Source organism: Spermophilus citellus (genome assembly GCF_964194105.1).
Source record: "Spermophilus citellus genome assembly, chromosome: 3".
NCBI lineage: Eukaryota > Metazoa > Chordata > Mammalia > Rodentia > Sciuridae > Spermophilus > Spermophilus citellus.
Window position 1 is genome coordinate 17,744,524 of NC_138184.1, and position 26,798 is coordinate 17,771,321.

Consider the following 26,798-nt stretch of genomic DNA (forward strand, 5'->3'; position numbering starts at 1 on the left):
TATGTGGGACTCAGTGTTACATATTCGTACATGCACACAATATAACAATATAATTTGGTCAACATCGTTCTGCTTATCTATATTTTCTAAAACTGTACTTATATTATTTGTAGAATATAAATCTTTTTTTTTTTTAATTTTACTTGTCATTTATTTTATTATTATTTTAAATATTTTTTTTTAGTTGTAGATGGGCACAATATCTTTATTTTAACGTGGTGCCAGGGATCAAACCCAGTGTCTCACACATGCTAGGCAAGCGCTCTACCAGTGAGCCATAATCCCGACCCCTTTTTTGTGTGTGGTGCTAGGGATTGAAAACAGAGGAAAGCACTTTACCAACGGAGCTATCTCCCCAGCACCGAATACAAACCTTTTAAAGCAAAGTTTTTAAAATGCTGCTGCTTTCCTCCTCCTCCTCCTCCTCCTCCTCCTCCTCCTCCTCCTCCTCCCCCTCCCCCCCCTCCTCCTCCTCCCCCCCCTCCTCCTCCTCCTCCTCCTCCTCCTCCTCCTCCATGTGGTGCTGGTGATCAAACACAGGGCCTTATGCATGGCAGGCAAGCGCTCTACCCCTGAGCTACATCTGCACCCTCCTTTAAAAATTTTTTTTAAGCAGAGATAATGGTCATAATCTCCAGCAGGCTCTTAAAGCCACCTAAATTCCTATGTGTTCTTTTTCTTTTAAGTATTTATTCTTTAGTTGTAGTTGGACACAATACCTTTATTTTATTCATTTTTATGTGGTGCTAAGGATTGAACCCAGGGCCTCACACATGCTAGGGGAGTGTTCTACCTCTGAGCCACTGCCCCAGCCCTCCTATGTGCTCTTAATAAGCTAAGTATGTTTGCTTTAAAAATGCTGTCCAAAGCTAAGTCCTTTTATAGCCTGTATTGCACCTAGGTTTCTGTTTTACCATTCTAGAAGCAAACACTACTGCAAGGGCTATGAACAAGAATATGGCCACCTGGAAACTGGAAAGGGTAATTCTTTTGAGTTTTAAGGGTTAAATGAATTGGTACAGGTAACTCAGATGGATCAGTGGCTGTTACCTGTTCACTAGTACTGTTCCCTAACAGCTCCCAGCGGGTCAGAGATAGAAAAAAGGAAAAACTCAAGAGGATCCGCGAGATAGAATGCTGCTGGGGGAGGGCGTGGACCATTTCATGGGCTCAGGTCCGCATTGCCTGAGCGCCGGCGGAGCTGTCAGCGCACAGAGGGGCACTGAAGGCAAGGGTCTGGTGCTGAGGTTACTCAGTTCCCTCCTCCTTATAAAGTTGGAGCATAGAGGTCTGGAGAAGAAAAGAGAAATCCAAAGCGCTGCTCAGGCAGCGGAGGCCTCCAGACTGTGAGGACCGCCTACCCCGCCGCAGCTTCCCACACCTGGGGACTGCAGGACCGGGCGGGGTGCGGGGGGGGATGGTTCGCGGGTAGGCTGCCCCTTGAGAGCACAGGAACTACGCTTCCCGGCGTGCACCAGGGCAGGAGGGCCTCTCCGGTGCCGCCAGAATCTCGCAGGTCCTGCTGGGAGTTTCATTGACCTTCGCGCCCCATCCAACTTCGACTCCACCCACCTGCTCAGGCCCCACCCCCTCTAAGAGCGGGTGGCCGGGCGGAGTCCCGCGAGGCGCTATCTTCTTCTCCTCATTGGTCTAGCTTGGCTGCCACTCAGGAGTGAGGAAAATAAGTTACTTACTGATTGGTGGATTCTGTTTGGCGCCAACTAGGAAAGGGGCGGAGCATCGGTGGTCCCAGTGGCCAGCTATTACCGCGAAAGCCACTTCGGCTGCGAAAGCCTGGGAGGGAGCTACTGATTTGTGTAGTTCTCTAAGACCCAGGACTGGGCAAAGGGGGTGAGAGACGAGTGAACATAGTGTGGGCCCGGGCCGTTGCCTCGCGGCTCTTGCCCGCTCCCCCTTCTTGACTCGAAGAGTTTGTTTGGATTTAATCTTCAGGTTGCCGGCGCCCGCCCGCCCGCCGGCCTCGCGGGGTGTGAGGGAAGCATCCGTGCTTGTGGCTGGCGCCTGCCGGGTCCAGACGCCTGCCCGTCCGCGCCACTTGCCCGCGGCAGCCGCATCCTTGAACCGCGGGGTCGTGTTTGTGTTTGACCCGCGGGCGCCGACGCGGGGCGCGCGGCCGAGGCCGGTGCCGGCAGGGCGGGCGGGCAGGCGCGGCGGAGGGAGTCGTAGCGGGAGCACTAGGAGACCGGGGGCCGCCATGGAGCTGGGCCCCGAGCCCCCGCACCGCCGTCGCCTGCTCTTCGCCTGCAGTCCCCCGCCTGCGCCGCAGCCGGTCTCGAAAGCGCTGTTCGGCGCGCCGGCGGCGGATGGCCTGTCTCCTGTCACCAATCTGACGGTCACCATGGACCAGCTGCAGGGACTGGGAAGGTGAGCCGGGCCGGCGAGCGGCGCCCCAGAGAGGCCGGGCGGGGGAGGGTGGGACCTGCGGGCCCGGCGCTCAGCTCGGGGCCGGGCTGGGGCCGCCATGCGCACCTCCCCGGCAGAATGTTGGCGGAGAGGCGGGCCGGACTGCCAGCGATGCCCCCTGCCCAGCAGCCCGCCGGGGGCCTGGCTTCCCACCTCATCCCTTTGAATTGCCCCGAGCCCTCCAATTCCTGTTCCAGGAAGCTCTTTAGGATCTTCCCCCACGAGGAGAATCGGGCCTCCGGCCTCACTTCCACCCTTTCCTGAACCGCTGCGCAGGGTCTTGGTTTACTGCGAGCTTTGTTCCTTCTCAACAAAAGGACGTGGCATTTTCTTTCCCGACATTTGTGCGGGATCGTGGCACTCCCTTGGCTCCTACACGTTCCTGCTGTTCATCCCCTCTGCTTTTCTAAGGCCCGGCTTTTTAACTAAACTTTCCATACTAGAAAGTTCTGTGAACTTAACAGCGAGGAAAAAAAATGCATCCCACAATGTTTTCGGGCAAAGCTGCTTTTCTCACATCTTGGGCGTCTCGTTTTGTAATTACTTAGGTCTTATAGTTTCCCCAACCTGTGAAAAGCAAGGACTCCTGCCATGTTCGTCCCTACTTTTAGCACAGTACCTCGACTATAAACTCATTTGGAAAAATATCCCAATGTTCATTTACCATAGTCAGTACATCCTACAATGTGGCCCAGAGCCAAGCGCGTCCACTCCTTTCTTTTCTCAAGTGCTACCTGGTATTCTGGGTGGCAAAGAGGGGATTGAGTCCTGGCTTAGAAGTGATGATGGTTGGAGGCAGCCTGGCTGCTTCATGTCCCATTTCCTTTATGTGACCTTTTAATTATGTCCTATGCATTTCTCATTTGGAAGTATTTCTTTTGATTTCAGTGAGTATGAGCAGCCACTGGAGGTGAGAAATAACAGCAGTCTACAGAGAATGGGTTCTTCTGAATCAACTGATTCAGGTATGCTTTTGATTTCCAAACATGCAGGATTTGTCTGCTGTGTGGTGAGCAATGTTGGGAATTTCCTGAAATATATCCTTTCACCCCAGAACTTTTGTGAGAAGTTAAGTGAATACAGAGAGAAGTCTTGGCATTGGGTGACAAACACTTCGGAACCATAAAGAAGCCTTAAAGAGGCAGTTTGTTAAGAGAAACTAGTGTCTGGTATCTTCAAAGGAGTGATGTATATTTGCTCCTGAAGAATGAGTAGAGTAAAATTCACTATACCGACTATAAGTGGCATTCAGAAAACCTTTTAAAATAAAGGGTCAGAATGACAGTTCTCAAGAATGTAAATAATAAATGCTGGTAAGGATGTGAAGAAAAGGGAACAATTAATATGGGATTATTAGTATGACCATTATGGAAATCAGTGTGGAGTTTCTTCAAAGTACTAGGAATGGAATGGAACTACCATATGACTCAGCTATATCATTCCTTGGTATATCCTAAAGAATTATAGCAGCACAATTTAAAGTGACCTATAGAACCAGCCTAGGTAGCCATCAGTAGATGAATGGATAAAGAAAATGTATATATACACATTGGGGGTTTTTCCCTTGAAAGGCATAGACAGGTTTATTTAGAAAAGTAGAAACATATTCAAGAATAATATGGGCATTCTCAGTAGAGACTCCTTTAGAGTAATATAAGAAATACACACTCAAGGAGAAGGTGAGCTATTTCCAAAGAGAGAGACAGCCACACGGAGTTTATTCAGCCATAAAGAACCATAAATGATGTCATTTATAGAAAATGGATGGAACTTGAGGGGATTGTGTTAAATGAAATAAGAGCCAGACTCAGAAAGTCAAGGGTTGTATATTTTCTCATGTGGGAGCTAGAGAAAAAAGGAAAGGGGGGCATTTCAGGAAAATAGGGACATCAGTAGATTAAGGGAACAGGAAGAGGAAGTGGAAAGGAAATTACTGAGGAATGAAATTGACCAAATTGTTTTATGCATATGTGAATATGTCAAAATGAATCCCATTGTTATGTATAATTATAATGCACCAATAAAAAATTGAAGACAAAAACAAGGGTCAAATAGTTAAGTATAATGGAATCATTCCAGAAATCCTGCCTTGAGGAAATGTGCCAGTGCATTTTGTTCTACTTCATAAATACATGTTTCTGCAGGATTATACCTTGTTATAATGTTAATATTATTATACTGATAAGAGTATTTGGGGTGTGGATTTTTCCAGTTAGGGAACCACAAGAGGAAATCTATTAAAATGTAAACTGTATAGGCTTCTTAAGAACTGGAGATAGGCAGGGTGCAGTGGTGCACACCTGTAATCCCAGCAACCTGGGAGACTGAGACAGGAGGATCACAAATTTGAGACCAAACTGTGCAACTTAGTGAGACCATTTATAGTACTGAGAATCAAGCCCCATGGCTCACACATGTAGGCAAGTGCTCTACCACTGAGTCCCAACCCAGGATAGGATTCTTATTTGTGGCTTTGAGGCAAGCAAGAATATCAGGAGCAATAATACATGTGCTGACATATAAATAATGTTAAGCAGTGTGTTTCCCCACTTGCCTTTGATATGGAGACCTTAGTATCATTTTGTTAAAGGCAACAAATACTTGACCTTAGATGTTATGAAAAATGATTGTATTTTTCATACCCAAAATAGGCATATGAGTTGACCACACAAAAATGCTTGAATAATAATTATTCCAGAAAAGTTTTATCCTTTCCTTGGTTGGAACTCACAAAAGATTGTGTGGGTCACCTCCGTCTGAATAACCAAAATCACAGCTCCCCATCCTAGGGATTGAATCCAGAAGTATACCCTCAGACCTTTTTATTTGTACTTTAAGACAGGGTCTCACTAAGTTGCCCAGGCTGGTCTTGAATTAGCCATCATCCTGCCTCAGCCTCCTGAGTAGTGAGATTATAGGCCTGTGCCACCTTGACCATCTCTCTCCTTGAGGGTCTTATTCCTCTCAGGAGTATTCACAAGTAGGAGAAGAGGGTTAGTGAATATACTAAAAAAATGTTGTATATTTATTTTAACAACAAAATAGTGTTTTGTGCATTGTTTCCTGAAATTTTTTTTTTTTTTTTTTTTAATTTCTCACAGGTTTCTGTCTAGATTCTCCTGGGCCATTAGACAGTAAAGAAAAGTATGTATTCAGTGTTCACTGTTCTTTTTCCTTTCTTTTTTTTGAACCAGGGATTGGATCTAGGGGTGCTTAGCCACTGAGTCACATCTCTGGCACATTTTATTTTTTATTTTGAGACAAGGTCTTACTGAGTTGAGAATGGCTTTGCAGAGTTGTTGAGGCTGGCCTCAAATTTGCAATCCTCCTGTTTCAGCCTCCCAAGCACCACCATACCTGGCCTGGGGGGTTAAAATTAATGAAGTTTTTTATACTCTAGACAAGAGCCCTAGGGTTAGCTGTTCCTAGTGAGACACCTGGATCTTAGAAATACTCTGGTATCTTGAAAATGAGGAATTTGTGTCAGCAGTTTTCTGAACTTGCCCTCCTTTATTTTAGCTGTAATTTAGGTATTCTGTTTGGGTCTCACTTGCTCTTCCCTCTGGCATTAAAGCCTTAAGACAATGTATATTTTAAGAGAAGTCCAAGTTTTTGTTTTTTACCTACAAGGCTACAAGTATTTTGGGATGCTCTAAGATTCTAAGGAGCAAGAAAGCTTCAGGACTTTTCTTATCTTTTGCTTAAATGGGAGTCTGTTTGGTCAACCCCCTCTTCAAAGTAAAGGCTAAAATCTGCTATTATGAATACCACTTTCCTTGCTTAATTCTCATCTTTACCTTCTGATTTCATTTCAGCCTTGAAAATCCCATGAGGAGAATAAATTCCCTACCTGTAAGTTCCATTATTTCAGACTAAAACCTGTTACCTATCCCCTAGCTTCCAGCTTGACTTTGATGGGAGACTTCAATTTAGGAAGTGAATACTGCTTTTCTGTAATCTCATAAGAACTCAAGACATTGCCTAGAGTAATTTCAGCAATGGCAGCCTCTTGAGAACTTTGTCTTCTGTTTTATAAAACCAGGAAGAGTTCTTTTTATGGAAATTTTTGTTTTTGTTGCCGGTGGGGAGGTGGGGGAGCACATTACTGGGTATTGAACTCAAGGGCACTCAACCACTGAGCCACATTCCCAGCCTTATTTTGTATTTAGAGACAGGGTCTCACTGAGTTGCTTAGTGCCTTGCTTTTTGCTGAGGCTGGCTATGAACTCACGAACTTCCTGTCTCAGCCTCCCCAGCCAGTGGGATTATAGGCATGCATGTGCCACCACACTAAGAACTGAATTTTAGGGCTGGGGTTGTGACTCAGCGGTAGAGCGCTTAACTGGCATGTGTGAGACACTGGGTTATATCTTTAGCACCACATAAAAATAAAGTAAAATGTACTGTGTCTATCTACAACTAAAGAAAAAGTTTTTTTTTTTTTTTAATGATTTTTCCATTGAATATTTCTTTACATACTCTATTCCTCTTTTTTTTTTTTTTTTTAACTTCAATAGCTGAAGTTCTTGGGATGTAGCCCAGCTCTGAAAAGAAGCCATTCCGATTCTCTTGACCATGACATCTTTCAGCTCATCGACCAGGATGAAAACAAGGAAAATGTGAGTGTGGCATCAATGTACTAACTCAGGATAGAGGTGAAACCTGCAAGTGTCAGCAGCTTGCAAGAGAAATGACTGGGGCTATTTTCTGCAAATAAACCTGTTCAAAATCATGTGTAGTCTTTGGAATCAGAGAAATGTGGGCTTGAATCTTGTTTCTTCCTAATTGTGTGACCTTGGCAACCTCTCTTAAGACTTCTTTGTGTTTTTTTATATAAAATAATAGTAGCAATACCTTTTTGTTCCATTGTAGGGATTAAATAAAATTATGTATGTGGAGAATTTAAAATGGTAGTTGGCAAGCTGTAGATGTTGCTCAGATGATAGCTCTCGGAAGTAATTAGATCCACAAATAGTTTATCTGGAACAGTCTTCCCAGGCCTTCCTTCTTTGCCCTGACCCTGGGGTGAGTTGTAGGCCCATAACTATTTGGAAGACGAGGGTCAACGAGTCCTAGAGAATTCTAGTAACTGAAATAGTGGCTTAGAAAGTGAACTTGTTGTTCATCCAAAAGCCCAGCTGTACCCTGGCCTGGTTTTCTTTGTCAGCCTTCTCTCACTGTATTTCCATATTTGATTGATCCTACAGATTTATTATAAAAACAACTGCCTCCATGAAATCTCATAATTCTGTTTATCAACTTAGAATATATCATGAAGGAGAATATGAAAATGGGTTCCTGCCTTGAGTGCTTGGAGCAGTGTCTTGCTTCTTCTGTGTAGTGCTTTTTACCAGGCTCAAACTACTGACATCTGGTTCACCAAACCTGGCTTCTCATACAATTTGCCTACCTAGAGTTTGTTCTAAAAGGAACGACAGTATAGGTGGCAGTTAAAGAGCTTCCTTAAGTTGTCCTGCCTGGCTTCAGTATCTTGGTCATACCATTTAAACTTTAAGGCCTAGTTTTCTTATCTGTAAAAGGGGAGAGAATCATGTATTTGGTTAAATGAGTTAATGTACAGACAGTATTTAGCTCTATGTCGGCAATGATAATAACTGTGATATTACTATTACCGCTTTTAGCACTTAATAATTAGTTATTTTCTTTATTGGGTGGGGGTATGCTGGAGATCGAACCCAGAGGCATCTAACCATTGAGGTATATCCCCATGCTTTTTTTTTTTTTTTTTTTTTTTGAGATTAGGGTCTTGGGGCTGGGGATGTGGCTCAAGTGGTAGCGCGCTTGTCTGGCATGCGTGCGGCCCGGCGATCCTCAGCACCACATACAAACAACGATGTTGTGTCCGCCGATAACTAAAAAATAAATATTGAAAAATTCTCTCTCTCTCTCTCTCCCTCTATCACTCTTTCTTTTAAAAAAAAAAAGAGAGATTAGGGTCTTGCTAAGTTGTTTAAGGCCTGGCTGAATTGCCTAGGCCGGCCACAAATTTGCAATCCTCCTGCCTCAGCCTCCCAAGTTACTGGGATTACAGGCATGTACTACAGCATCCAGCTGGAATGCAGTACTAATTTTAAGAGGAAAAAAATTGTCTCAGTGGTAGGAAGAGGTAGAAAATATAAATCCTAGGTGAAAAGTTTGACTTCTGCTCACAGGCAATTATACTATAATGCCATTGCTTTAGATTTTAGAAAGTTTGTGATTTAGCTTATCATTTGTAGTATTTTTTTTATTCTTTGCAGATACTGTATTAGGAAATAAGGTAGGACATAAAAAAGATGCTGCTGAATTTTTATTTGCTTTGTGGTGCTGGGAATTGAACCTAGGGTTTCATATATGCTAGGCAAGTGCTTTATCACTGAGTTCACTTCCAGCCCAAGATGCTACTTTAGAAGTTAGCTGTTGATTGGGGTAAAAATGGGAGTTCATAACCCACTTGATTCTAATGTATGAAATATGATTTGTCAAGAGCTTTGTAATGTTGTGAACATCCAATTAAAAAAAAAAAAAAAGAAGTTAGCTGTTGACAGCCATGAACTCTTAAACAGATTCAGTGTTGTTTTGGAGTCAGTTACAAAAGTGATCAGTACCCACTCCCTTGCCTGGCTTCCCAAGTTATAGCTGAGCCCTAGAGCTGTATATTGTAGACAGTAGAAGATGTCTCCACTATACTGTCTTGCAGGAAGCCTTTGAGTTTAAGAAGCCAATAAGACCTGCATCTCGTGGCTGCCTGCACTCTCATGGACTTGAGGAGGGTAAAGATCTCTTCGCACAGAGGCAGAACTCTGCCCCAGCTCGGATGGTATGTGCTCTGGCTTTCTCAGGGGAATTCCTGAGGGGAAGAGAGAATTTAAAAAGTACTCTTGCTGGGCATGGTGATGCACACCTGTAATCCCAGAGACATGGGAGGCTGAGGCAGGAGGATCGCTAGTTCAAAACCAGCCTCAGCAACTAAGCAACTGAGCTATCAGATTAAAAAGGCCTGGGAATGTGGCTTAGTGATTAAACACCCTTGGGTTCAATCCCCAGTATTTAAAAGGAAAAAAAGCACCCTTGTCTTTATTAACCAGATTGTCAAACATTTTTAATATTTTTGCTGTAGCTGGAGAACAGATTGGCAGAAGTAAGAGTGGGAGATGGTTTGTTAGTGGGCTTGAGCAAGAAATATGTCCTTGCCAATTCTGGGAAACTGATCAGGTAGCATCCCAGATGCTTACTGTATGTATGGTAGGATTGGATTATGTGTTACTTAAAACTTGCTCTTTTATAACACTTCCTAATACTTCCTAAGTACTAAGATACTTTCCAAAGAATGATTTTGTTTGGTGTAAGTATTTGGCTGCTTCGAGTTGAGATATTAAGAACTATTATGCTGGGGCTGGGGTGTGGCTCAAGCGGTAGCGTGCTCCCCTGGCATGGGTGCGGCCCGGGTTCGATCCTCAGCACCACATACAAACAAAGATGTTGTGTCTGCTGAAAACTAAAATGTAAATAAAAAAATATTAAAAAAAAAAAAAAAAGAACTATTATGCTGCCAAGCATGGTCATCCCTGCTACTCAGGAACCTGAGGCAGGAAGATCACAAATTCAAGGCCGGCCTGGGCAATTTTGTGAGCCCCTGTTCTAAAAAAAAAAAAAAGAAAGGAAAAAAGGATTTCAGTTAACCCATCATCTACAGATTGCTTAGCAGTTTGTGGGGCCACTTATTTCAGGGCTTTTTATTTTCCAGGTAGAGACTTTATTACTTCTAAGGCTTCCTACTGTTGGCTCAAGTGCAATAGTACAAGCATGTAGTCCCAACTATTTGGGAGACTGAGGCTGGAAGATGAGAAATTCAAAACCATTCTGGGCAACTTAACAAGATCAATATAAAGGGCTGAGGATTAAGTGATTAAGTGCTCTTGGGATCAATCTCCAGTATCACACACACCAAAAAAAAAAAAGTTTCCTATTGTTGACCTGAATTGGGTCAGCTGACAGAATCTATACTGAAGAGGCCCAATTTAAACAAAGTGACCATATTAGGTTTCTGGGTTTTTCTGGGAACTTGTTTTCTGGTGTGGTTTGTGGCCTGAAGTTCTGGTTTGGGGCCAGTATTGACTCTGTCTAGCATTTGCACAAAGTAGTCTTTAGGGTTTTTTGTTTTTTAGGTGGACACAATACAATCCCAGCCCCCAAAGCACTCTTTTTGTTTTGTCTTGAATCTTCATAAGCCTAAAAAGTAGTTGGGATTACCTCATTTGTCAGGTTAGGATGTACTATTAGGTTGGATGATTAGCCAAAGGACACAAATAGCTCATCAACCACGGTTTGACAAAAATCTCACATTCCCAAGCACACAGTAACGCTTAAGATATGGGTGTCAGAAACTAAATATCTTAGCCAGGCATGTTGGCACACACCTGTAATCCTAACAGTTTTTAGTCAACCTTCATCTGTTTTCCTTATAATAGCTTCTTGGTATGGAAAGAACAAAGTTTTGTCAAGAGATTTGGCTATTTTTTCTACATTATCTTTGTACCTAGGGATCCCAGAACCTGCCTCACAGTAGTGTGAGCTTTCAGAAGGTATCATTCCATGATAAATTTGCCTACACCTGAGGTCTGCTGGCTGAAAAACTGCCAGTTTGCCCAGGGTAAGCTCATGTATACTTAGCTAGGACCACAGATAGCCCAGAGCTTAATTTATACTGGGAGTGGACAATGTACTGTCAGATCCAGAGTAGGCTAGCTGTAGGCAGGATTCTTAGTGAATGGACCACTCAGAAAATTGGAGGGCCATTAAAGAATTAACACATTCATGCTCCAAGGGGATTTGGTTCTTGAGGGTATTAGAACTTAACACTGGAGCCAGACACAGTGGCACACTCCTGTAATCCTAGCAGCTCGGGAGATTAAAGGAAGAGGATCTCGGGCTGGGGATGTGGCTCAAGCGGTAGCGCGCTTGCCTGGCATGCGTGCAGTCCGGGTTCAATCCTCAGTGCCACATACAAAACAAAGATGTTGTGTCCGCCGAAAACTAAAACATAAATTAAAAAAAGGAAGAGGATCTCCTGGGTTCAATCCCTGGTACCCACAAAAAATCTTAGCATTGGGTTTGCCTTGTTAGAAAAAAACATATCTCTTATAAACTTTTTTCTCTGGCATGTAGATTTATGATTTGTGAGGTTTTTTTTTTAGTTTTTTTTTTTAGTATTATTATTTGCTTTATTTATTTTTTCTCCACACTGGAAACTCAACCCAGGGTCTTACACATGCTAGGCAAGCTGTTTATCACTGAGATACATCCTCAGCTCTCTTATTTTGAGACAGGGTCTTGCTAAGTTGCCAAGGCTGACATCAAACTGGCAATCTTGCTTCAACCAAACAGCAAGCTCTTGTTTATTTTATAACCCATAAATTTTGTCTTTTAGCTTTCCTCAAATGAAAAAGAGAGCAGTGAGCCAGGGAATTTTGTTCCTCTTTTTATGCCTTCATCACCTGTGAAAGCTGCTTTGTCTGATGAAGATGATGGCTTCATGGACCTTCTCGATGGAGACAATCTGAAGGTACCAAGTGTGTGTGTTTGTGTGAGAGAGAGAGAGATTGATTTCCTACCTATTCTAACCACCTCTGAGGAGACATCGATATGGTCTTCCTTCCCCTGAAGGAGTTAAATAATCTATTTATATGTGAGAAACATGAATAAGGACAGTGTAGGACTAGCTGCAAAGTGGTGGCATAAAGCTGAAAGGACCTCCTCAAGTGTCCTCATCAGAGATACTTTCAGTTTGTTTGGATATCTAATTAATTGATCCCCAGTGTCAAAAAAAAAAGTTTCTACCCAAGTCAATTTGGTTTTTGTTTGTTGGTTTGTTTTGCAGGACTGGGAAATGAACCCAAGGACTTGCACATGTTAGGCAAGCACTCTTGCCACTGAGCTACTTAGCCCAGGCCTTTTTATTTTAAGACAGAATCCCCCCAAGTTGTCCAGGGTGGCCTTGAACTGGAGGTAATGCCACAGCCTCCTATTTAAACTAAGGTTAATCTTTATTGGATCTATTTAAGATCAATTTTCCTGGGGTGGGGTTATGGCTTAGTGGCAGAGTGCTCACCCACATGTATGAGGCACTGGGTTTAATCCTCAGCAACATATAAAAACAAACAAATAAATAAAATAAAGGTACTGTGTCCATCTACAATTAAAATTTTTATAAATAAAATCACTTTTCCTCTTTTCTTAGAATGATGAGGAGACCCCATCATGCATGTCAAGCCTCTGGACAGCTCCCCTTGTCATGAGAAGAACTACAAATATTGTAAGTTTTTCTGATGTGTCTGGAGGGAATCTTGAGTATTTAGGCCACTTTAGCTATCTCAAGTCTTTAATATAAGATACTGGGTTTTCTTAGATCATTTAACTGACAGTGACCTGAACTATACTGTAAAACATGTAAAGACATGTAATTCCAAAAAGAACTGTAGCAGATTTGCTTTTGGGGGGTGGGGTGGGGGTGGGAATTGAACCCAGGGGTACTTTACCACTAATCTATATTACCAGTACTTTTTTATTTTGAGACAGTGTCACTAGTTGCTGAGTCTGGCCTCAAATTTGTGACTTCAGCTTTCTGACTTGCTGGGATTTCAGGCCTGTGCCACCACACCTAGCTTAACTATAGCTTTGAGGCCATTTATGGATTACACTATGGTATGCATAGTAATCTATGCATACCATGCATCAGCTGAATACATATTCTTTTAATACCAGGTCCATGTGCTAGGCCCTACAAGTTTCTGGGGCCAGGTGAACTGACGATGTCTGTTTCCTTATTTTGGGGTGGCTTTGTTTTGTTCTGGTGATTTAATTCAAAGGTGCTTTCCACTGAGCTACATCTTTTTATTTTGAGACAGGGTCTCACCAAGTTGCTTAAGGCCTTGTTAAGTTTCTGAGGTTGGCCTTGAACTTGAGATCCCCCTGCCTCAGTCACCTGAGTCCCTGGGATTATAAATGTGTGCCACTGGGTTGGTTTGGTTTGGTTTGTAATAGAATCTTGCTGTATTGCTCACACTGGGCTCAAACTCATAATCCTCCAGTTCCTGCCTCTTAGGTAGCTGGTATTGCAGGTGTGCATCACTATGCAAGGCCAGGATTAATTTTTTACTATCCCAGGAAGCTGTTGATTTAAGGGCCATTCAAGATAACAGATTTTAACGAAAGATGGATGTGTCTCTTTTTCTCTAAGGGCAATCGGTGCAAGCCATTTGACTCCCCTTCCCTGTGTAGCTCCAGCACTCGGACTCGGTCAATGTTGAAGAGAACAGAACGATCTCGAGAAGAATCTCCACGTGGTAATACAAAACGGAGGAAGAGCATGACTGGAACCAGTTCTGAAGTGGTAGCTAGTCCAGAGAAGACCCAGGAGGTTAGTTGTACAGGTTCTTTTTTTTTTCCCTAGGAGAGTGATACAGTATTTCTCAATTCTAAAATTTTTATTTGGCAGCTCTTGGAACTTGTAATTCTCTTGCTTCAGCCTCCCAAGTAGCTGGGATTAGATGCATGCACCAACACACCTGACAGACTATATGTTTTTGGTTTTGCTTTCATGTATATCAAGTGTGTCTATATTATTTTTAATTATCTGTAGAGGCGCTTTTTTTTTTTTTTTTTTTTTTGGTAGATGGACAGAATACTTTTACTTTTTATGTGGTGCTGCTGAGGATCAAACCTAGTGCCTCACACTTGCTAGGCAAGCACTCTATCACTGAGCTATGGCCTCCCCTGCACCGCAACCCCACAGACACTCTTTGATCAAGCTCAGGGTCTTATGCATGCTAGGTAAATGCTCTACCACTGAGCTATACCCTGGGCCCTATTGCCCTTTTTAGTTTTCATTTTGAGACAGGGTCTCACTAAATTGTTCAAGTTGGCCTCAATTGTGAGATTGTTCTGCTCAGCCTCCCAAGTACCAGCAATTACAGGAATGTGTCACTGAAACATTTTTAAGATAACTCTATGACTGCTTCCTCCCTCCCTCTTTCATACTAGGGATTGAACCCCAGGGTGCTCAAATGCTCAGGCATATCCTCAGCCCCTTTTTATATTTAATTTAGAGACTGGGCCTTGCTAAATTGCTGAGGCAGTTGAACTTGTGGTCAAGCTGTTGGAATTACAGGTGTATATTACTGAGCCTGGCTTAAGATGACTGCTTTAAAATCCTTGTCAAATTATAATTCCAGCTATTTGGGAGGCTCTAGGCAGGAGGATCACAAGTTTGAGGCCAGCCTCAGCAATTTAACAAGGCCCTGTTTCAAAATAAGGGGTAGGGATGAAGCATCCCTGGGTTCAATCCCCAGTACCAAAACCAAAACAAATAAAATCCTTGTTAGATAATTCCAACATATGCTTCTAGTGTTGGCCTCTATTGTTTTTGTAAGTCAGGATTCAATTATCATCTACATATTTTGAGTTTTATGTTATGAGGCTGTGGTCTCTATAAAGCTGGTTTAGCAGGCTCCCTCTGATATCCAGGGAAGGTGGGAAAAGAAATACAAGTTCCTGGGGCTGGGGCTGTAGCTCATTGGTAGAGTGCCTGCCTCGCACGTGTGAGGCACTGTGTTCGATCCTCAGCACCACATAAAATTAAATAAATAAAGATATTGTGTCCAACTACAACTAAAAAAAAATATTAAGAAAAAGAAAAACAAGTTCCCAAATTCTGTTGATAGTGCTAATAAAGGAAGCCTTCAAATGGTATAGAAATGGGGTACTTTATAACAGCTGGGTAACAGTAAAAGTTTTTAATTTAAGTCTTCTCTTTGTCATGCTCCAGGTGAATGTTTCTAGAAGTTCCAGTCAGAACCCTGGCTTCATTCTCTACCTTTGATTTGTTACAGATTCTACACCAGTCTTTATCCTTGGCACCTTCCCCAAAAGGGACCATTGAAAACATTTTGGACAATGACCCAAGGGACCTTATAGGAGATTTTTCCAAGGTAATTACAAGCAGAGCTGCTGTGGCTGAGGGATAAAGGGGTGGAGGATACCTAGGATTTTACCCAGCCTTTCTGCCTCTCCAAGGTGGTTCCTAGGGTGCCTTCAAGGAGACATTAAAATATATAAGCAAGGGAAATTAACTTGGTTTCTCATAATCAGGTACATGTTGGTCTCTGAGTGCTGATCAGTGAGTTCAAATAGGGAGTCATCTTGACTCCAACTCAAAGATCAGACTCTTTGGGAACTGGGTATCTCATTAAAAAATAGCATCAGGAGCAGAAATAAATTTATAGCCTCACTACAAGTATGCATGTTATAAGGTTATCTCAGAAAGTAGTGTTAGTAGGGTGTGGTAGCACAAGCCTGTAATCCCATCTGCTCCAGAGGCTGAGGCAGGAGATTGCAAGTTCCAGACCTGGGCAATTTGCAAGATCCCCATCTCAAAAGAGTGGGGAATGTAGGTCAGTGGTATAGCACCTCAGGTTCATCAGGAGGAGGGGGGACAGTTATGGGTTGAGACTGAATTGTTTCTTTTCTCAAAGAAGCATGGCCTTTGAGGGTAAAGGCCTGAAGCATTGTGAGGGAGGGTTCTCTGCCTTTAAGCTGTAACAAAATACAGGGGTGGGATAGGGAATGTGTTGGCAGCAACTTGTTTAACCATATTTGACTTGAGGATTGCCTGATCAATCTCTTATTTGTTAAGTTAGCTGATCTAGTATTTATTGAAGTGCTTGATGTGTTAGGTATAGATTCCTAGTTTCTTCCCTAAAAGAACTTAGCATATGTTTGGAGACCTAACACATATACCACATGATGGAAGTAAATGTCAGTGAGGTGAAAGCAGTAGGCTATATAAATAATAAAAAAGGGATTTGTCTCAGCTAGGTTATTGGGAGATATGGCCCTGGGCTGTTGGTATTTTGCCCAGATGGGTTTTGAGGGAACAGGAAGGAGTCTGAATGGGAAGAATAAGCAAAGACAGGTGTATCCTCACTTGTAGAGCCTTCAACTTGGAGTTAATTATCTTGTGGCTGTCCATGACCAAGAGAGTAGATGAGTTCTTACAGCCAGCTGGACTAAATAATGCTGCTGTACTTGTCTTCCTTTTGAGACAGGGCCAAGTCACATATTTTCTGTTCCCTTGCACCATGCAAGGCCTCACAGGTGCTCAGCAGTTCAGTGAGGCAGTAGTCCTTTCCCTGTGTTTCTGTGCTGTTCACTCTGGTTAAAATGAGGGTTCCTGACAAAAGCAGGAGGAAATGGAAGTTACTTAAGGCTTCTTGTTCACATCTGGCCTACCAGTTGGGTGCCCTTAGATAAATGCTCAGATAAGGTCTGAACTTTGGAATAATGTACTGGATTGGTTTGTGTGAAAATTAAATGCAAGACATTAATGAAGGGGCTGGAGTTATAGCTCAGTGGTAAAAGCATTTGCCTTGCATGTGTGAGGCCCTGGGTTCAATTCTCAGCATCACATATAAATAAATGAGTAAAATAAAGGTCCATCAACATCTAAAAAATTATTTTAAAAAAAAGATATTAATGAGGGCTGGGATTGTGGCTTAGCGGTAGAGCATAAAGATTGTGTCCAACTACAACTAAAAATAAATTTAAAATTTTTTTTTTTTAAAAAAGATGTTAATGAAATGCCTGGAAGAATAATTACATATTTAGCCTATACTTATTGTTCAATTAAAGCTGCCTTCTACCAGGACGCAATATAAATGTAATGTTTAAAGGCTTTCGGATTTGATAAATATCTTTTTAATTTTTCCTTTTTCTTTTTTAAGGGTTATCTTTTTCATACAGTGTCTGGGAAGCATCAAGATTTAAAATACATTTCTCCGGAAATTGTAAGTTATCTTCTTTGAACCTGCCACATGTGGGATATTTAGATCTTCTTATTCCTGACAGCAAAGTTGATTTCCTAATCTTTCTCTCCACAGATGGCCTCTGTTCTAAATGGCAAGTTTGCCAGCGTCATTAAGGAATTTGTTATCATTGACTGCCGATACCCATATGAATATGAGGGAGGCCACATCAAGGTATGGATTCTTGAATTCTGCTATCTCAAGAGAGCATAGAAGGAGCCATAGGCGAGATCTGTGATTTTAATTAATTTTTGGTGCCAGGGATTGATCCAGGGATGTTTAAGTCACCACATTCCCAGCCTTTTATACACACATATACCACTGAGTTGCTTAGCACCTTGCTTTTGCTGAGGCTGGCTTTGAACTCATGATCTTCCTGTCTTAGCCTCCTGAGCTACTGGGATTATAGGCGTGCACCACTGCGCCTGGCTTGTTTTTTATTTTGAGACAGAGTCTTGCTGAATTGCTTAGGGTCTCGCTAAATTGATGAGGCTGGCCTTGCACTTGAATCCTCTTGCCTCAGCCCACAAAGAAAGTGTATGTGAAAGGCACTTGACTCCTGATATACCAAATGAATGTTCTGTTCCACTCTCTACCACTTAAGCTGCAGATGTTCTCTCTATTTTGTCCCTGATACCCTCACTCTTAAGGCAGTTTTCAGGTAGTACACCTTGATGTATAGGCCATTCAGGGGGACCTTACAGGGTTCCATGATGAACACTCTTGGACTCCTGACTAGGAGAACCAACTTGCCCTGTATCTGAACCAGGCCTCCTGAGTTTTTAGTTCATTCAAGCTGCCTGGTAGGGGGACACGTTGGGGACACATTTCCAGGAAGAATGGAACTAAAATAGTGATAAGGTGATATTAGTGTTTGCTACTATATTATGGCTTTTGAAAGTCTCAATTTATATATACTTATAAGTCATATAACAGAATTTGAGTGACCCATTTCCAGTCTACATGTATCTTACTACTCTATAGGCCTATGAAGCTCCATTAAGATATAAGGACCGGGTGGTTTACTATACTATTGTGTCAAGAGACTTGTAAAACCACAAACTGGTCTCAAGAACTGTTACTTCAAGATGACACATGCAGTTGCTAATGGCATCTGGTGCCTTTATAGGGTGCAGTGAACTTGCACATGGAAGAAGAAGTTGAAGACTACTTACTCAAGAAGCCCATTGTACCTACAGATGGCAAACGTGTCATCGTTGTATTCCATTGTGAATTTTCTTCTGAGAGAGGCCCACGCATGTGAGTACTACACAGAATGAGGCTCCAGGACTGTGTTGGTTTTGTGGGACATGGTGTGTGGCTTGCATTTGAACCATGTTTGATTATATATAACCTTTGTTTTTCTAAATTTCTAAATTCTTTCTTATTTAGCAGCTGATTGACCTTTTTTTTTTTTTCTTTTGTGAACAGCCTCCTTGGGTATAATTTATAGGCTTGACCTAATTTCATTTGCAGAGGATTTTCAAACTGTTTCAGTCCATCACTGTTAATGATGCTAGGGAGTATTTCCCATGAATCCAACGTCTTTTCCTGAGTGGCTTATTGTTGGTCCTCTATACTAGCTCTTCCAATTTTCCCCACTGTCTCTTTAGTACCAAGGATTGAACCCAGAGGTGCTTAACTTTGAGGCACATCCCCAGCCCTTTTTATTTTTTGAGACAAGGTCTCTCTAAGTTGCTGATGCTTGATCCTGCCTCAACCTCCCATATTTCTGGTATTTCAGGTATACTCCAACATACACCCAGATCTCCTACTCTCTTTAGTTCTATCTGTGGGGCTGCTGGTCTCATGACATCCTTCAAGTGATTGTTATTTATGCAAATGTCATGAAAGTGTGATGTTCTTGCTGTACAACTTAGTAGAATATGATTGGGCTGGGGTTGTGGCTCAGCAGTAGACTCTCGCCTTGCTTGTGCGAGGCCCTGGGTCCAATCCTCAGCACCACATAAACATAAGTAAATAAAGGTATTATGTCCAATTACAACTAAAAAATAAATATTATTTTATTTTTTCAATATCTTTATTTTACTTTTATGTTGTGCTGAGGATCGAACCCAGTGCTTCACACATATTAGGCGAGCACTTTACCTCTGGGCCACAATCCCAGTTCCCAAAAATAAATGTTTTTTTGGGGGGCTGGGGATGTGGCTCAAGCGGTAGCGCGCTCGCCTGGAATGCGTGCGGCCCGGGTTCGATCCTCAGCACCACATACCAACAAAGATGTTGTGTCCGCCGAGAACTAAAAAAAAATAAATATTAAAAAATCTCTCTCTCACTCTCTCTACAAAAAAAAAAATAAATAAAATAAATGTTTTTTTAAAAAATTCAATATAATGCTTTAAAACATTTGATGATAGGAGTGCATAAAAAAGGATTGGAAGCCTGGAATGTGGCAGGCACCTGAGGCAATAAAAACCCAGCAACAGGGATGTGGTGACTCATGCCTGTAATTCCAGTGACTCAGGAGGCTAAAGCAGAAGGATCACAAGTTTGAGGCTGGCCTCAGCAATTTAATGAGACCCTGTTTCAAAATAAAAAACACCAATATAACATAGTAATGTAAAGATACAACAGTGAGCAAAATCAGCAAGGACTCTGCTGCAGCAGAGGTCACAGTGGTGAGAGAAATAAGTTAATCATGTTATTAAGTCCTAAGAAAACAAGGACATATGGTTAGAGAGAGGTAGAGCAGAGGGTTCAGCTTCAACAATAGCCCAGGATAAACTTCTGATAGGGCCACATTCTCATGCCACTTTGGGTTGTTGGTTTTTTTCTCCCTTTGGTGCTAGAGATCAAACCCAGGACTTCACACATGCTAGGCAAATGCTCTACCACTGATAAATACCTCTAGCTGGGCACGCTGTTTATTTTGAATCTTTTCAAAGCTCAAAGGCTGTAGTTGCATAGACTTTACCTGATTTCATCAGTTGCTAATATTTACCATATTTGAGTGCATATATTTCTAATACGCACAGTAGAAACTTGACACACCTGGCCATTTCCCCAAGTCTTTCAGGCATCTGTCTCCTAAAGATAAGGACTTTGTTTTGGTTTTTTGTTTTGTCCGTCCCCACCCCCCAAAGGGAAAAAAAAAAATACTAGGGATTGAATACAAGAAAATCTGCCAGTGAGCTACATCCCCAATCCTTTTTTTGTTTTGTTTTTGTTTTTGTGGTACTAGAGATTGAACCTAGGGCTTCACACATGCTGGGCTAGTGCTCTACCACTGAGCCACATCCCCAGCTCTTTTAATTTTTTTTTCCTTTTTTATTTTCAGAAAATAAGTTGCCCAGGCTAGTCTTACACTTGTAATACTCTTGCCTTTGCCTCCTGAGTTGCCAGGATTACAGGATTACTAGGCTCAGTAGGACCTTGTGCCTTCTTGACAAGCACTGAGCCACATCGTTATCCCTTTGCTCTTCATTAATACAAAATCAGCCAGGCATAGTTGTGCACATCTGTAATCCCAGTTTAAAAGGGCTGGGAATGTAACTCAGTGGTAAAGCTCCCCTGGTTAATCCCCAGTACCAAATAATAATAATAAAAATAACACAAAACGACAAAAAGGTGATATTTGAGCAAGACTTAAGTTCATTTCCAAGTAGACAAAGGGGAGACAATCTAACAAATATATAAATTGTGCATTATGTTAGAAGGTGCTTCAGAGAAAATTAAGGCCAGATTGGGGGGGGCTGGGGATGTGGCTCAAGTGGGAGCATGCTCGCCTGGCATGTGTGCGGCCCGGGTTCGATCCTCAGCACCACATACAAACAAAGATGTTGTGTCCGCCAAGAACTAAAAAATGAATATTAAAAAATTTTCTCTCACTCTCTCTCTTTAAAAAAAAAAAAAAAAAAAAAAGGCCAAACGGGACCTCCCAGGAAGATTGGCAGAACAGCAGGGGGGCCAGAGTTGGGAGGGAGCTAACAAAAAAGGTAAAAGCAGGATGCTATAAGGACTGCAGCTTTCCTGCGGAGGGCAGGCAGGTGGCAGTAAAGAACTATCAACCAGATGAGGTTAGTAGGAGAAAAGCATTCAGTATTCACTCGAAGCATTGGATGCAAGAAGATGCCCCGTGGCTGGTGCAGGCCTAGCCTATTCAAAAGGCATGGGTACAGAGAATCCCACTAAGATAAGAGATGAATGAAGGAGACTGGTCAAGGAGCATGTTGGGCAAGCTGGCTCAGAAGCCAGTGCCACATATATATATAGTGTCCATGGAGATGGATGGGCAGGGTCAGATGCTAGGAAGGTTTGGAGAAAAGAGGCTTGGGGAAGAGACCATCTACCAGTAATGTACATGCTCACATGGTCAGGAACTTATAGTTTGGTACTGGTTAACTAGATAACATTTTATCTTAGGAATAAGTGAATAAGGCTGGGAAGATAAGTATAACTGCTTTTTATTGCATTGTTTATTAGTAGGGATAACCTTGCATTGATCCTTTTTTTCCTTTTACTAGGTGCCGGTATGTGAGAGAGAGAGATCGGCTTGGTAATGAATACCCCAAACTCCACTACCCTGAGCTCTATGTTCTGAAGGGGGGATACAAGGAGTTCTTCCTGAAATGCCAGGTAAGATGGGCTTTCTGAAGGGCCTGTTTCCCACCCCCATTTTGGACCAGTGGGTCTGTCTGGTGGTCATGACTGTGTCTTGCCAGGGGCCTGGGAATAAGTTGGGTATCTGCCCTGCACAGAAGGGCACACTACCGTTGCTATTCCAAGCTCATAGCTCTGGGCAGGGATGGAGCCAGATATGAGTGTGGGGCAAGTGTTCCCTAACTTCATCCTCTCCTGTCCCCTTAGTCTTACTGTGAGCCCCCCAGCTACCGACCCATGCACCATGAGGATTTTAAAGAAGACTTAAAGAAGTTCCGCACCAAGAGCCGGACCTGGGCAGGAGAAAAGAGTAAACGGGAGATGTATAGTCGTCTGAAGAAGCTCTGAAAGTTTTGGCACCAGAAAGCAGCAGCCTGGGCCTCCCTCCCCCTTTCACCTATTTGCTGCAAAGAAACTTGAGCAAAGGGGCCAGCTGTGTGATGATATTCGGAGAGAAGGCCTGGGACATCGTGCCTGAAACCTACCTCCCACACTCCCAGGTTGGAGCCCAGAAGAGGCTGCACCTCTTCTATCCCTATAAGATGTCCTCTTTCCTCATCAGGACTGTCTGCCAAGGCTGTGCCATAGTGCAGTCCCATCTCCTCTTCAAGCTGTTTTCCCTACAAATGGATAAAGCAACTGGGGCCTTATTGAGCTCTGGGCTTCTCTGATGAGGGGATGGGTGGAGGAGGGGAAAGAAGAAGCAACACAAACAGAAATGCTGCTGGCCAAATACCAAAGACAGCCTGGGAAGGAAAGATCTTTATGGGATAACCCGTATCTTAATTTATTCAGCTTCATCAATTTTTTTTTTTTTTTAACTCCTGGAGACTTTTATTTTACTATTTCATTAAGTCGAAATACTGCCATTCTAGGTAGGGTTTTATCATCCCAGGGACTACCTCAGCTTTTAATTTAAAAAAAAAAAAAAAGGAAGGGAAGGGGAAGAAAAGGTAAACCTATTGAGTTGTGGGACGACAGAGCTAGGAGCTCATCACCCCCAGGAGGCACTGCATACTGGGGCCGCTGCTATTAAGTCAAGAACTGAGATACTGGTGGGAGTGGGCACTGGACTCAGGCTTGGCTACAAGATATAAGCTAAACCTCCCAGACCTGCCTCTGAGCATTGTAATCTATATACGGGGGAGGTGTTTTCCTGCTCTTCCTCACCCCAGTTCCCTGTGATGTTGACTGGTGTAGGAGTCAAGTCCGGAAAGCACTTCACGCAGCTTCCATTGGGCCACCCCCAGGCCTGTGTTGGAAGGTCTTAGTGTAGGTATCCAGGGTAAAGGGTGGGGATGGGTGGGCTCCATAGGATGGGGAAGGGACATATCCATTAAGTGTCCTATTATTACTCTGATACTCTCTGGTAACTTTTAATTTAAAAAAAAATCATTTTATGAACCAAGGAGTATCAAATCAGTGTTGGATGGGCCACCCCAGGGAGGGGGCAAGAGCCCCTGGGTGTTAGGAGGAAGGAGTGGTTCCTGGCATACAGATAACTGTATAAAATGGTTCTCAGGAGGGAGCTTGGTGGATTTTGAAGGTAAAACTTTCTGGGTTTATCATGTTTTAATTCAAGGGACAGGGAATGATGAATCATCACCAGTTAGTCCTTATCTAGCCCCATGGAAGTGATGGTCTTCTCAAGAGAATACCTCCCATCCAAGGAGCCTTGGGGCTGCCTTAATTCTACACAGGCCTGTTTTGGTGCCTGTTCATCCCTACCCTCCAGCACCAGCCTCCTTACCATCATTCCATTGGGGTATAGCCAGGATTCTCTTACAAAAAGAGTCAGTCTCCCCTCTTACCTCTGCTTCCTATTCTGGGGGTGGGGAGGGAATCAGTGATATTGGAGATGACTAGTTGCTGTTTCGGGTTTGAGTTGCATTTGGATATAAAACAATCTTGTTGGAAAATATGTGGGGAGGAGGGGAATGGGAGAAGGCTTCTTCCCTTACATGTCAAGATACATCCCAGTTGGTCTCTGATCTTGTTTGTAGGTATTCTGTTGGTTGAATGCCTTAAGGGGGGATGGCTTTCAGATTGTACCAGCTTACCTAGTATTGTTAACCAACTGGTGCAGGCTCTGAAAATAAAGTGATCTTGAACCCTTACTCTGCCTTGTTATTGATGGGTTTAAAAGGGATCATTTCCCCATGTATTTCTGGGACTACACTTTAATATCAGTGTGTGGAGCAGCCACATTTCCTGAAAACAAAGGCTCTGATAACAGCCCAACCAACTTTGGAACAGTCTCTACTTATCCTGAGGCCAAAAACAAATGTGGTTCATGTTGTCAAGGTGAAATGGGTATATTAATTTGGAAGTGGTGGCATAAGTTGAAATTCCAGCAGCTGGGGAAGCTGAAGTAAGAGGATCTCAAATTTGAGGCCAGGGCTGGGGTTGTGGCTCAGAGATAGAGCGCTCACCTACCATGCGTGAGGCACCTCGTTCAATCCTCAGCACCACATAAAAATAAAATTGTGTCCACCTATAATTAAAAAGATATATATTAAAAAAATTTTAGAGAACAACTAAGAACAGAACAGGAAGGAAGAGCATGAGGAAAAGACTACAGTAAACATGGGCGGAACCTGAGTTCGATCCTCAGCATCATATAAAAAAAAAAAAAAGCTTAAAAAAAAAGATTTTTTTTTTTTTTTTTTTTTTTTTGGCCCTTATGTTCTAGAAGTTTGCGCTAGGAGAGTGAGAAAAAGGGAGAGAAAATGTGATGTTTACCTGGAGAGAAATAAGTTTCAATTTCCTATTGTTTTTGTCAATACTCAGAAAGTACGCAGGGACCTTTTTACTACATGATTGTCCTATGAATCAGGATGGCTATAACTCAGGCTGCTTGCTGCTCGCTATGGGGTCCTAGCCCCTACGGCCAGCACTGCTTTTAACCCTTGAATTACTTGACCTAAATGCCAAACACAAACTAACTTAAGATCTGATGGTAATGCTAGCATTTGCTGCTAAAAAACGTTTGGAGCACCCATGTGCCACAGAAAAAAGTGCAGGATGTACACGAGCTGCAACGGCAGGTCGCAGAGACAGAACAAGCTGCTACTGCAGTAGGATCTTGGCCAGGCGGGGGAAAATGCAGACAAGATAAAACAAAATGCAATCGGCTAGGAAAACTTGGGGAACTTGGGCAGCGGACTCCATGTTGTTTGCATCACCATGGTAACCACGGGGTGCCTGCCGGAAGAGCGGGCTTCCTGGTCCCACCTCGCACACTTTCGGGGGCTTCTGATTGGTTCTTCCACGGTCACTCAAACAGGACTTCTAGACCCAGCCACTAACCTGTACTAACTACTGTGTTTCAGATTTCTACAGGAGCTGTTCAGAGCCTGTATTTTTAAGAATGCCTACCTGTAAATGCTAACGAGAGATATCTTTTTCAGACAAAATTTAATTCCACAGGTTTCTATGTTGCAGCCCTAAATTTAAGTTAGTTCTGAGTTAAATAACCTGACTTTTCTCTATAGTTGTGTTACTAAATAATGTTCTATTGATGAGAGATATCAAACATGCTTCTTTATATTTTACTTTTAATTTTGGAGGTTATGAGGATGCATTTGCTCGCCACAGGAAAAAAGCCGGCAATGTTCCTATGATGACCAAAAAATCCTTATTCTCATTCTAGGGCCTTGCTCTCAAACTTGCAATCCTCCTGCCTCAACCTCTAATTTCTTTGAGACAGGGTCTTGCTAAATTGCTGATCTTGAACTTGCTATCCTACCTTAGCCTCCCAAGTCACTAGAATTGCAGGTGTGTGCCACCACACTCAGCAAAACCTTTTTGTTTTTTGAGACTAGATCTCACTAAATTCCCCAGACTGACCTAGAACTTGTGATCCTCCTGTCTCTGTTTCCTGAATAGCTGAAATCACAGGCATGCACTACCATACCCAGTCCATACACTTCTTTTTTTTTTTTCTTTCAGTACTAGGGATTGAACCCAGGGGCACTTTACCATTGAGCCACATCCCCAACCCTTTTTTTTTTTTTTTTTTTTTTTTAAAGAGAGAGTGATAGAGGGAGAGAGAGAGAGAGAGAGAGAGAGAGAGAGAGAATTTTTAATATTTATTTTTTAGTTCTCGGCGGACACAACATCTTTGTTGGTATGTGGTGCTGAGGATCGAACCCGGGCCGCACGCATGCCAGGCGAGCGCGCTACCGCTTGAGCCACATCCCCAGCCCCCCAACCCTTTTTTATATTTTATTTTGAGACAGGGTCTCACTGAGTTGCTTAGGGCCTCACTAAATTGCTGAGGCTGGTTTTTGAACCCATGATCTTCCTGCCTCAGCCTCCTGAGCCACTGGGATCACCACACCTGGCCCATACATACACTTTTTTTTTTTTTAAAGGACACAGCAATCTTTTTTTTTTTTTTTTAAGAGAGAGTGAGAGAGGAGAGAGAGAGAGAGAGAGAGAGAATTTTTTAATATTTATTTTTTAGTTCTCGGCGGACACAACATCCTTGTTGGTATGTGGTGCTGAGGATCGAACCTAGGCCGCACGCACGCCAGGTGAGCACGCCACTGCCTGAGCCACATCCCCAGCCCCCATACATACACTTTTAAATACATTAAACTTAGATGTACATTTCTGCATGTCTGTGTGTATGTGTGCATGTGTGTTGCTTAGGGATGGAAGCCAGGACTTCAATGCAAGTTAGTTAAAATCTACTTAGCTACACTCACACACACTTCTCCCAATATCTTTTTTTTTTTTTTTTTTTTTTTTTAAACAATGTGTGGCTAAATCACCTTGAACTTGCGATCTTCCTTCCTCAGTCTCTAGAGTAGCTAGGATTACAATCATGTGCCTCTATATTCAGCAACTTTGTCTTTTTTTTTTTTTTAAATCATGGAGAACTTCAGT

The 26,798-nt window shown here is 42.7% G+C and overlaps 1 protein-coding gene across 2 annotated transcripts; it reads left to right on the plus strand.

Annotated features, from left to right (window-relative positions):
• Positions 1-1,777: 1,777 nt before the first annotated feature.
• On the plus strand, positions 1,778-24,022 carry CDC25A (cell division cycle 25A). 2 transcript variants are annotated; one of them, XM_081284705.1, is made up of 15 exons: positions 1,778-2,385; positions 3,313-3,389; positions 5,526-5,568; positions 6,240-6,276; positions 6,942-7,043; positions 9,125-9,244; positions 11,855-11,989; positions 12,665-12,739; positions 13,664-13,843; positions 15,315-15,413; positions 17,205-17,267; positions 17,361-17,459; positions 18,415-18,545; positions 21,770-21,881; positions 22,113-24,022. In XM_081284705.1, exons 1-15 carry the CDS (start codon positions 2,216-2,218, stop codon positions 22,251-22,253), a joined length of 1,584 nt encoding a protein of 527 aa, XP_081140831.1. In that variant the 5' UTR covers positions 1,778-2,215; the 3' UTR covers positions 22,254-24,022. The 2 variants fall into 2 exon arrangements, with proteins under 2 accessions (XP_081140831.1, XP_081140832.1); XM_081284706.1 differs by lacking the exon at positions 9,125-9,244.
• Positions 24,023-26,798: the final 2,776 nt, after the last annotated feature.

What these genes read in the sequence shown, in the direction of transcription:
- CDC25A (XM_081284705.1), top strand. Translation starts at nt 2,216, where the DNA reads ATGGAGCTGGGCCCCGAGCCCCCGCACCGCCGTCGCCTGCTCTTCGCC. An exon ending in TCGATGGAGACAATCTGAAG is followed by an intron (nt 11,990 to 12,664) that starts GTACCAAGTGTG and finishes CTCTTTTCTTAG; the next exon opens with AATGATGAGGAGACCCCATC. An exon ending in AATACATTTCTCCGGAAATT is followed by an intron (nt 17,268 to 17,360) that starts GTAAGTTATCTT and finishes TTCTCTCCACAG; the next exon opens with ATGGCCTCTGTTCTAAATGG.